Raw genomic sequence first — 12202 nt, forward strand, 5'->3', positions numbered from 1 at the left:
CTGAAATGTAGGGTATTTAAGTAAGTTAATCAAAGTCTACTGATAGTCACAGGATTTTTCTGGTCTATTAATTTCTGCTGACGGCTCTGATACTACTATCGTTAGAGCTGACATTACAAGTTTGCTTTCTTTCAAATGATATGCATAGCATGGATTTTATTTTGACTTCAGACGCAGATATATGGAGGGAAATTACTGCAGTGGTTTCTCTAGTTAACACATTTACTAACGTTTCCTTAATTTTCCACTCCAAGAGGCAATAATTAAGGTAGAATTTGCCTCACATGAAGTTTTATTATTTTAGTCATTAAAATATTTTCCAACACTACTAAGAAGCGAAAAAGAAATTCTAGTTGTTTTAAAAATAAGTAGACGTTTTGCTCAGTTTTTATAGCTTTTCCTCTGTGAGTGGTGGTCTGAAGGTGCAGCAGTGTGCAGACTTTCGGACGAAGGCCCTTGAGCACAATACTACGGGTAGATTTACTTGAGGGAAAATTTCATTCACTCCTAAAATTGGCTTTGAGAATAATCCTAATATAAAGTTTTAAAAATACACATGGTACACAATATATCTTACATAAATATCCATTCCCAAGTGGAATAATTTCATCTTAGACTCTCTTGGCTGCAAAATACCTTTGAAAGTCTTTCTCATCTCCTACTCTCATAAGAGGTCTCATTCTAGATGAATGTGATATATACGGACCAAAACAAATTTAGATAATGCTGCCTTATGGAAATCTGAAACCTAATACAGGTAATATTTACATGGTCGAGGAAATCGGTATATTTGACTATAAAGTAAGATCTTTTCCCAAGTCATATTCAAAGCCACCTGAGGGCTTCTCACACGGCCTCACTTCCTCTTGGTTTTCAAAATGGCCATAGAAGCCTGGGGATTCCCTTGTGGTGGTCTATCTAGTTTGTGATGATCTAGGTCTTTGCCTTATCATCTGTCTCGGTTCGTTAGCCCTTCCACAGAAAAGCAGGGAAGGAATGGAGCTTATTTCTAAATTTCATGTTAACTTGCACATTTCTCATAAGAGCAGTAAGAACATTATTTACACCTTATCTTATTTTTCGGTGTTTAAACTAATCCCGATGGGGGAAAATGTTGACTTTATGAAGATTTGGAATTCTCCATGTGTCTGAGGAATTGAAGTCAAGAAGGCCCAGCCTTGTCATTGATGGTGAGTGATTGAGAATTTTGCCATTTGCCATTTTGATTAAGCCTTTTTTTTCTGATCCTTGGATGGAATGTGTTCTTTCTACAATTCATGTGAACTGATAATTTTGACTGGAATACAGGAGTGGATGTTTCCTAGTGTTTATGGGAATAGTTAAAAAACAATTCCAGAAATTAGAGCACTTGCTATTTGTGGTTTTGCCTATCATGTGGCTCTGATACCTGAAAAGCAGCCAGAAGGAAAAGAAAGTGCCACACTATGATGAGGCTGCTTCAATACCTCGTGGCTTTAGACTTTGCCCTATTTAGGAATTCTTCTATTTTTGATCAGAGTTGCCCTGTGACCTAAACTTCATCTAAATACCGGTAATGCAGCATCACTACACACGCAGATTCTCTCAAACCCAATGCCCTTCCAACACCACCCCCTTTCCCCCTCACTTAAAAATACTAGCTGGACCAAAAGTGTAATATTCCTCTGGCAACAGCATTTCGTAAGCCAGATGGATTTCATCTGGCAACTAAAGGGTGCAAATCTGTGTTTAGATTCAGAGGTTCCCCCAGACAACGGTTACAATATGTTGGCTTGAGTAAGCTAAAGGATTTCAATGTCGGGCATTTCAAAATTCTATGTTTAAGCAGCAGTAAAGTTATGACAAGCAGAAAAAAGCCATCAAACCCTCAGCTAAATCCTTAACTTCTTTCTCATCTTGCTGGAGGTAGGCATTTAAAGCAGATTCTGAGTGAAAGATGCAGTATTCACACGTTCGTGTTTAATTTCCTGGCTGTTTATCAGCTAAAGCAACTCTAGTAGCTAAATTTCGCTGCTCATCTTTCAGAGTAGCTGATACGTCAGAGGGAAGGAAGAAGCGCCCAGCAGCCCATTCTTGTAGTTTGCTGCTTGGATAAAATTTAGAGGTGAAAGAGCCACGGATCATGTTGTGCCATGAATCTCTGAAGTCACTGAGAAACATGCCATCTAACCATAACTGTCTCGAGTGAGAAAGTTTTCCCTGTAAAATCATTCTTTTCCTACAGCGAGGGAGACAAAAGAGGGCAGTGATGAAATAGAAGTACTGGCTTGGGTGTGTCTGTCTGCTTAAACTGGGTGGAATTTTTTTCTTTTCTGTTCTTTTCTTTGAGCTGACATCAACTTGTATATAGGAACATTCAGCAGATTCCAACTGGTGACAGTTTGCTGCTGACTTGCCCCAGGAAGAATAATAATCATTTACTGTGCATTTTTCACTGGTCAGTGGCTCCTTTGCCAGACTCCCGTCTTGGCTGTCTTCCTCTATCAATCAGGTGAAACCCGGGGCAGGGCTGGGTACCCGGAGACTCAGAAAACCTTTCCCTGCATCGGCTGAAGCTTAGCAATTTAGAGCCCCAAAGAGAACAATGACAGAGCTATTTGCTATTATTTGTCTTGGGACGTGGAAGCAGTTGTGTTGGTTAACTGCATGCCAGTTACCACTGGCTAACAGCAGCATATTATATTCACGCTGCCTATCGCCTGTCTGCATTTGCATTGCTTGTATTTTGCCTCATGTAGATCCTTTCTTATTGTCCTTTTTCTCTTACCATCCTGCAACATATCGGATGTTGGGAAAAGTAAGATAAGGGACACACTGAAAACGGAAAGGCAAACTGAAGTCTACCTTCCCACGTCTGTAAAGCTCCTAGATTCTGACCTTCAGAACACTTGCAGTGCTGTTCCTGGGCCTCACCTAAACAGACTGCCAGTCATTCTAACTGTGGCAGGATGGAGATGTTTGTGTAAAGTAGAGTCAAGTTTGTGAGACCCAAGAAGGAAACCACCAGACTAATTTTACTTTCACTTAAACCAGATTGAAACCAAGACCTGAAGAATGAAAAACTTTGACATTAACCATTGATTCACCTCACTGAAATATTATGTTTCAACCAGAATCATTGTGGAATTTGAATGACTTTTGATGGGATGTTTAACTGAGGGGCTTAAATTAAATTGGACATTTTCTTTAGTGAACAGCTTGTGGCCAAATTTCTGTTTTCATTAAAATATATTAAGCATTATGACAACTCATGTTAAACCTTCAAAAAATTATTAATTACATTTGGGATTTCAGTAACAAATCTGTAACACAATAGCCTCATGAGATGCCTTAAATATTAACAATCAGAAACAACACCTCCAAGTTCTTTCTATTCTTGGCCATTATACTTTTAAGAAATCTTTGCTTGACTTTTAAATCTGTTACTAAAAATAAAACTGTTCCCTGAAAAATAAGAATACCTAATCATAAATTTATTTATTTGTTCTTTGAAGGGGAAGGATGGTCAGGAAAACAGAAAGCTCATGGCTGAAATCAGAAATCACAAGACAAATTCATCATTTGTCCACATGACACTCAGCTGCTAAAAGAAGTCGTACTTTTAGAGGGCTGTGGAGGAGGGAGTAAGTCAGGATGCTTCCAGTGCGTGATTGCGGGGGAATCAGACACAGGCTAGTCACACAAGTCGCTTAATCGTCCGCATACCCTGAGCCCACGGCTTCAAGGCTCGGCAGCTTCATCCTTCATGGCACCAAACCTTGATGTGAGGGATGCAAAGACACACTCATAAGAATCGTGGGTTTGTCCTTACTCAAAATTTGGGGGACTGGTTGAAAAAAACAAAACAAAACAAAACAAGGAGACCTTATCTCTGAGTGAAAGGGATTCTATGTTTACTGTCAATTAAATCAACAAGTGAAATTTGTAAGAGATACAGTACAGCAGGGCATCAAGGTCAAATGTTTAAAACAAGATTAAACTAAAGTGTAAAGAGAACCAAATGGTTTTTACCTCTGTAAAGAAAAGAACATGAGTGTATTGATTATCTCTTTATGTCAAGAGATTTACGCATCTTTTGAAATGGTTGGTTTAGCATTAAAGTACTGAGAATGTGGGACTGTGATGCGACTCGCAAGCTGTGCCATGTAACGTCAGGGAAACCGCCTAGGTCGCCGAGTGGGCGTCAGCGGGCAACCTGGGCTAACCCTGGTGCTCCTGCAGGACCGCCTGTGCAGGGCAGGGCACCAGCTTCACCACCGCGCTCACCAGAGACTCTTGCAATGGAGAAGTTCTTGGTTTCCATGTTGTATTTCCATCACGTGGATGAGCTGGAGTAAAAGCCAAATCCTTTCCTATGATTCAGTTTTGCCATTTTTAAAAGACACCATCCGACTTGGTGACAAGGGTGCTTAAAAGAAAGTACCGCTATTTTTCAACATTTTTTTAAAATAGAGGATTGAGCGATGAGGCAAACGTAGTTTGCTGTTCCTTGGATAGAGACCCTTCCTCCTACCCTTATCCCGTTTTGACCATTGCAAAATAGCTTAGTCCAAGGAAAGGGGAGAAGACAAATGAGTGAAATAATGCCAGAGTTCGCTGTTGCCAGGAAAAACACACTCTGATTCAATTAATTTGTTCTGGTAATGTCAAAGGCTGTGATTCCCAATTAACTAATTTTAAGAAGCTATAACCGAAAATCGCTACATCAGCCCTGAAGTTAGTGTTTGATGAAGATTAGGATCTCCAAGTAAGAGAACAGGGCCCCTAAAGAGCTGGTGGTGTCTGTTTAAGATCATCTTGCTAAATAAGGACATGACTGGCTGGGATCTCAAACTGGGTTTTAGCCCCTTCAGAGAAGTTGAGTGGGGGGTGAGAGAGGAGGGGGCAACCCAAATATTCTGGCAACAGAAAATGTTCCACAAATCAGATTCGTGTACACTCAGCTTACTAATGACAGAAGCATCCATACTGGTGAGTCTCTTTGGAATAGAGATGCTCCCCTAGTTCAGGTGGAATTAATTAAAACAGGCATGTAGCTTGCAATATTTCCAGCTCCCTCACTGAAAGGCTCCTTGCACATAAACCAGAACAGCTTGAACAGCTGAGAAAAGCTGGGCCAAAAATGACTCCACCAGCCTCTCTCCATCCTCTTCCTTTACATTGGAATGGAAAGATATAATAATAATTTTTTTTAAAAAGCAGAACACTCATGGTTTCTGTACAATTGCAAGTGCTTTCATTACATTTTAATAGGGTTAAAATAAAAGTATATGTGCTCTTAAAAGTCAAGATCGTAACTTGCTAATGAAGTTGCGAATTGTCTAGAAGAAAACTATGCACAGGCACATGCCGCACGGCAGAATCTTTTGCCTCTAAAAGTTCAGTTATTGCCTTTGTAATATTAAAGCCCAACAGGGAGCCAGTGGGGCACCGCTTGGGCTGTCTTGTCACGTTATGAGTCTCTGGTTTCAGATAAAAGACGAGAAAGGGCCCTTAAGAAAGCAAAGAACTGAAAAAAAAAATCAAACTTCCTTCTCGGAAAGCTACGAGTTGTTTTCCTGGAGATGATGGATAATGGCATTTCAGGTTTTTTTAGTTTTTAATAGAGAAAATGTAGGCAAATCATGGAGGGAAAGAGAATATATAAATAAATAGAACAAGGTGAAGTTTCAATAAGAGCTTCTCTCAACTTTTTTTTTTCCTTTCTTTCTTTCTATATTTGTCTCTCTTTCTTTTTCTCTTTCTTTCTTTTTTTGAAATCTTAAACCCCATTCATTTCTGGCTTGCATTTGGTAGGATTCCTGCTCTGGCTTTTATTAAAAACAGACTTTCTGTGGTCAGAATTCTCCATCTAAAGCTAAACTTTAATAGGCATAAGGATCCTGACAGAGTCTTTCTTGCTCTCTCCCAGGTGACACCCCTTACCCCCCAGAGGGATTTCCCTCCCAGTGTTCTGAACTGGCCCTGAAACTTGAAGGCTCAGCACAAAACAACCAACTTTCCTCTTATTACTCTGAACTCTCATTTCTGTTTTACATTTGAGACTTCTTGCAAGACCAGATCCAGTTAAGTCTGCCTCTACCTTGAGAATAGTCTAGAAATCTTGAATAACACAAGTGTTGTCTTATAAATTCCTCAATGCAGGCGCATTGAACCTGGTGGCTCCCCTTCTCCAGCTCCAGCTACCAACGGCTGCCGGGCTGCCTTCTGTGTTCGTGCTGGGAAATGCCCAGGGCGACTCCACCCCACTTAACAAATCAGTTGAACATTCAATGGTTGATTTCTCTGAAGGGGACTGGCAAGCCAGCTTATCTGAAACCAAGAGGGAAAGCAGCCAAGCGAGCAGGCAAGACATGCATGTTCATTCCCAAGGACAGGCAGCACCGTGTTGCTCCGGTTCCTTCTTACAGCTAAACAGACAAAATAGCCGACTTCAAAGCTCCTGGATGGGGCTCCCGCCTTCCCACTCCCAACACCCCTCCCTCAATGGCCTCCATACCTTCCTGGCACAATGGCAGGCACTTTCCCAGTTAATCTGAGGTCCCCTAAAACAGTAATTTAATCTTGCTTGTAGTGAGGCTTGATGCTGACATTTACGTTGTTTTACATGGAAGAGAAAGTCTTTTTATACTGCAGTGCCATGGTTCTCAAGGGGAGGGAGTTTACCCCTCCCCCTCATTGGCAATGTCTAGAGACATTTTTAGTGGTCACAACTGGGGGAGTGCAACTGACTTCCAATGGGTACAGGCCAGGATGCTTCTAAATGTTCTAAAATGCACAGGACAGTCAGTCCCCCAGAACAAAGATGTCAGTAGTGCCGAGGTTGAGAAACCCTGGTATTCTGGCTGGGAGACTGGGCTCTGGAGTCAGACTGCTTGGGATTAAAGCCCAGTTCCATTAGAACCTGCTCGAGCAGCCTTGGGCAAGTTGCTTAACTTCCATGCCTCCTCTGTAAAATGGATGATAACCTATCTCATTGGGTTGTTGTGAGCAGTAAACAAAAGTGTACCTGCAAGGCCCTTAGGGCGGTGCCTTGCATACACTGAGAGCACAATAAATATGAACTGCTGTTTTTACTATTATTACTAGAAATTTAGCTCAGTTCCAAATAAATTATAAGCAAACCCATTGAGTTTAGAGAAAAAAATATAGGTTTGAGTGTACGTATATCCTGTTTGATTAGGACCAAAATGACGATAACAGTAACAACCACAGTGCTTTATAGTTTATCAGACTCTCTCAAATACCTCATCTCAAATGATTTGGGCAACAACCTTGCTGAATTTATCCTTATTTCATAGGTGAGGAACTCCTGGCTTAGAATTAAATGAGTTGCCCAAGGTCTGTGGCAAACCAGATCTTCGGATTCCACATCCCCTGCTATTCCTGCTACATCCTTTGTTTACAAGTTTAAGATGCCCCTTCTTCTCTTCATTACACCCAACAGCCTGAAGATCAAAAGAAATGTAAGTACTGTAATCAGAGGCTGAGGTGACTCAGGCCTCATGGGTGAGCAGAATTTTTTTTACGGTTCATGCGTAGTAAGGTTTTCCTTCATGGAGTATACAAATATTTTAATCCTTTGACTTGAAGTTTTAAAAAATTAACCTTCTGTATGGGCTAATTTTCTTTCCTTTTTAAATTTCTGATGTTGAGGAAAAAACCCTAATTCCTTCTATTTTCAAAATCTCTAATTATACACATTGTACATATTTTGACTGTACGAAGGTGAGACTACTGCTTCAACTATATACATTTCAAGTTCCATTTATTTATTAGCTGTTTTGTTTCACAATTGAGCCTGAAAATCTGCTTACAAATGCCAAAATGTATTATTCAAATGTACAGTGTTTTATCTCATACATGGTTAGTGACTGCATACAGCAATCATGATGTCTATAGTAAAATTTCTAGGCATAGTTTCTAAAAAAACAACTGCAGATTAATCAGCCAGATTTTTCCTCAGCCTACACTAAAGTTAATAACATGGGTTTAAGGGTCATAGTTCAGAAGGCAGATGGATAATATTCCTTAAAGTTGGTGGTTTTCTAGAATTCCTTTGGTAATAGAGAAGGTGAGGCCTCAGCTGGTGATACTCTACTGACCTACGAAGCGCACAGCTTGCAACAGACCCGCCACGGCGCTTTCGTTTCAAAGCTCTCCGTCACGTTCTACAAACTGCTGCCAAATCGTCATTCATTTGGACCCAGTTTTCTTTGGTCCCATTTAGTTTGTGCCAAGTTGATAAACGAGAGGTTTAGACCACATATTGGTTTTTAAATGGTGTAACAGGCTCAGCAGTTTCCCCATGATCCCCCTCCTGGGTGAAAACTGCAAACGTGTATGATAATATGTTTGCAATTTTCTTATTCAAATAAATTTTGTCTGTCATGCTCTGAGAAGAGAACCAAAGCGCATGCCCCCGTTTCCCTGCGCGCAGAACACTCACCTCGGGACGCTGGGCGGGGCCCTCGTGGGCCGAGACGGGACCTGGGGAGGCGCTCCGAACGAGTCGCTGCTGCTGGGGAAGGGAGGTAAGGGGCCGGGCCGGAATGGAACCGGGGGCGCCCCCGAGTGGGGTCCAGGGGAGGGGATGGCGGGAGCGGGCCCCCGGCCCGAGGCCGGCCGAGTGAGGGGTGCGCTCAGCGTGGGCCTCCGCTGGGTGGTGGGGCTGGGAGGGGGCGACCTGGGGAAGAGACAACAGCAGGTTGCCCGCTTCTACTTTCTGTCTGAATTCATCTTTAAAGAAATATTTTATGGCTCCCTGACTGCTTTTTAAAAATTATTTTTTGACTAACTCAGATACATGTACCGAATGTTAAAAGGTATAAAAGGGTAAGTGATGAAAAGGAAGTTTCCCTCCCCCACCCCTTCACTCTGTGGAGACAACCAATAGTTTCCTGTGTATCCTTTTCAACTATATTCTACAATATTTTTTTTCTCTCTCTCTCTATAAATTCCTTTTCTGTACATAATAGAACACAACGTTCTACAACTTTCTTTTTTTTTAAGCTTCACATTACTTGACTATCCTTTCAGTGTTTTGAAGAACTTACTCTTTTTAATGGCTGTATAACATTCCACTATAAGGGTGTATGGTGCTTGTTTTTGAAGGGAGTTGGGATCATCTGACCCTCTCTCTGACTCCTGAACATAAGTATCTTTTTTCCTCAGATTCATATTGGTTTAGAGAAGCATGCTTGGGAAATGATACTGGACAAGCTTGGCTGGCCTCAGGTGAGGGGGGCCATGTTCCTACCTGCGGGAGTGCTGTATCCAGGAGTCATCCACAGGAGGGGGTGCCGGGGTGAAGGTAGTGGCAGTGTTGATGTCGCCAATGATCACAAGGGCTTCTTTAAGGGCCTGGTACATTCGAAGCATCTCGTCCCGGCGCTGAGCCTGCTCAGCAGATTCCTCCATCAGAGTATTTTGGTCCTCTGAAGAATATAACTGTGCTAGGAGCTCGGAATTTATGAAATCTTTCACCTGTCAGGTCACCACAGAAAAGTAAAAATGGGAACGAATGAGTGATCGAGTGGTATAAACTGGTTCAGAGCCTGGGGCAAAGTCCGCAAAAGTTCACTCTGGGAAAAAGGGTGCATCATGCATCTCTTCACTCTTATTTTCTTTATTATGCTCCCAACCCTCAGTACGGGTGCCCGTGACATTCCTCCTCTCTGTCTTATGGCTGTCGACACTGAAGGAACACACAGATTAGCTGAAAAGAGGGCCAGACCCTGCCCTCACCAGAACAGGGCCTGTTGGCTGTGCGAGCATTCCCATGGTGTCTGAGGCTGCTTGGCTTAGAGGCGAACAAAGGTACCCGGAGGTAAGCAGCAGTATTTTCAACGGGAAACCATGGCGCACAGAAACCTATGTAATAACACACGTTATCCATTCCTTGGTATTCCCAGTCCTTTACCTAGCTTTTACCAAAATCACTGGAATACTATTAAGACTCCAGATTTCACTGTCATCTCAAAAGTGGAATTAGCACCAATAAGTGAATATTTATTAAGTACAGAACATTATATGACAATTCAAGTTGATTTACAAAAAAGAGTGATACACTCTGCTTTCTAAAAATTTACAATAGAAGCTACTTAACAGTGATGAGGACTGACATGAGGTTCCACGAGTAACAGATATATAGAAACGAACAAAAGTATGAACAATACGTATGAGCCTTAGGGGAGGGGCATTTTGTTGTGGGATGAGAATGGAGAGCACAGCACTGCGGGAGAGAGCATCGACCGCCATATTTCATCACATCTGAAACACCATTGATTTTAAGAGCCACCACTATCTTATGTGTCACTAAGAAAGAAGAAACACCAGTAATTAACCTATGACAGAATGCCAAAATGCCATTGAGTATAACATGCATCTTCATGTCAGAAGTATTAAATGTGAAAAAAGTGAATGCAGGAATCAATGAAATATTGTATGTCCCAAGTGCCTTCTCAAGCTATCTGACTTAATTCTCGCCACATACTTAATGAAACGTATTATTACCCCAATTTTATAGATGAAGAAACTGAAGTTCAGAGAGTTTAGGTAATTTGCCCAAAGTCACACAGCATTAAGTTGAACCCCAGATCTTCTGACTTGAAGGCCAGTGCTCTTTGCATTACTCCATTACCCCACCTTGATTGAGTGCTTAGAAAAGACAATTTATGTTTAAGTAACATTATTTAAGAGTGGTACAGCAAGTATGCCAACTAACTTAAGCCTAGGAAAGTAAACCAACTTGGGTTTTTCAGTTTCTCTGTTAAATGAGAAACCTAACACTTATCTAGAGTCACTGGATACCTCTAAGAAAGGCAGAGGCAACTGAACACCTGTCAGATGCTCAAAACTCCTGAGTTGTAGTTAAATTTGTAACTCAGAGACGACAAGAGTCTAAAACACATAGCTTCATGATTTTTTGAAGGTATCGAAACATGTAACTAATTCCTCTAATTGGAAAATTCAGCTAAATCATAGCTTCACTGTGGTGAAATGAAAAGTATTCTCTGCACATATTTTGTAAACCGAGAGTGACTCAAATGTGGAAGTAATCTAATATACAAGATGTGTTCAGGCAACTGTCTGGTAGAATAGAAGGTTTATGTGTAATTGTTGCAGAAGGTAAATTTGGCCAGGTAACCTGGGGCCAGATGTGAAGGCCTTGAATGCCAAGGAAAAGTGTTTGAATGTTATCCATTTGGCAATGGGGAGCCATGGAAGGCTTTTAAGCAAATGAACCAATAAATGAGAGTTTTAAGAATGTTAATCTGGCTGTGAATGGACAAGAATTTGCAAGGGTGGTAGTGGAGATAAAGAAATCTGTTAGAAGACTACTGTAGATCATTTATGAGATAAGGGATTTAGCAAGGTTGCAGGGGAATAGAAAAGATGGGCGCATATAAATGACTTTATACAGGAAAATCCAACAAGACTTGGTGCTGTTTTCATGTGAAGGGCAAGGAAGAAAGGAACAAAAACACCCCAAGCACTGAGGTTTGAGTGAGTGGGAGCAGAAAAAATCACAAGTCAAGAAGGAAAGTCAGATTTAGAGGAAAAGCAATAAATTTGGCCTAAGGAATATTTCATCCCCCTCCTTGAAGATTTATTCACTTCTAAACACACTTTCAGGTAACCAAGGAGTCACGGACATTTGCACACATCTTCCACTGTTGCGTGTGTGTGTGCACTTGGATAGATGGTGTAACTCCAAACCCCAAACCAGACGGTTTTCCTGCCATTGACCATCCGTTGTGTTAAGCTCTTTTGTAGCTTTACATTTTACTGGAGTATCACTTAGAATCTATTAAACACAATTTAAAAGAAGATCCTTCCAAGAATAGATTTAAAGCAGATCTGAATTAAGAAGCAACTGTCAAACAAACCACAAAGTAAAATAATAAGGGCCTGTTTCAGCATTCTGATCAAAGATCTGCCTTGAATCAACTCTTCCACATCAAAATGTTACACACTAAAACTTGCCACTCTCCAAAAGATTTGGCAATGTTCTGAAATAATATGAGTATTATTAGCATGAGAGAAAATGGCAGTAGAGCACTGTGGTTAAGAACATAAGCCTTGGAATCGACAGCTCTGAATTTGAGTCCTAGCCCCAACACTTCCTGTTCTTGGGCAAAGAACGTAACCTCTTTGAGTCTCAGGTTCCTAATCTGTAAAATGAGAATAATGGTAGTAG

At 41.2% G+C, this 12202-nt stretch overlaps 1 protein-coding gene across 1 annotated transcript in view; it reads right to left on the bottom strand.

The window, feature by feature from the left end:
* DNM3 (dynamin 3) overlaps nucleotides 1–12202 on the bottom strand; it is a 523181-nt gene that overhangs the window by 11558 nt on the left and 499421 nt on the right. The window contains exons 18-19 of the mRNA XM_058540062.1: nucleotides 9260–9486; nucleotides 8450–8686 (exon numbers count right to left, since the gene is read on the bottom strand). Of these exons, the coding sequence (XP_058396045.1) occupies nucleotides 8450–8686; nucleotides 9260–9486 (464 nt within the window). The remainder of the gene's footprint in view (nucleotides 1–8449; nucleotides 8687–9259; nucleotides 9487–12202) is intronic.

This window comes from Diceros bicornis, chromosome 4, assembly GCF_020826845.1.
Source record: "Diceros bicornis minor isolate mBicDic1 chromosome 4, mDicBic1.mat.cur, whole genome shotgun sequence".
Classification (NCBI taxonomy): domain Eukaryota; kingdom Metazoa; phylum Chordata; class Mammalia; order Perissodactyla; family Rhinocerotidae; genus Diceros; species Diceros bicornis.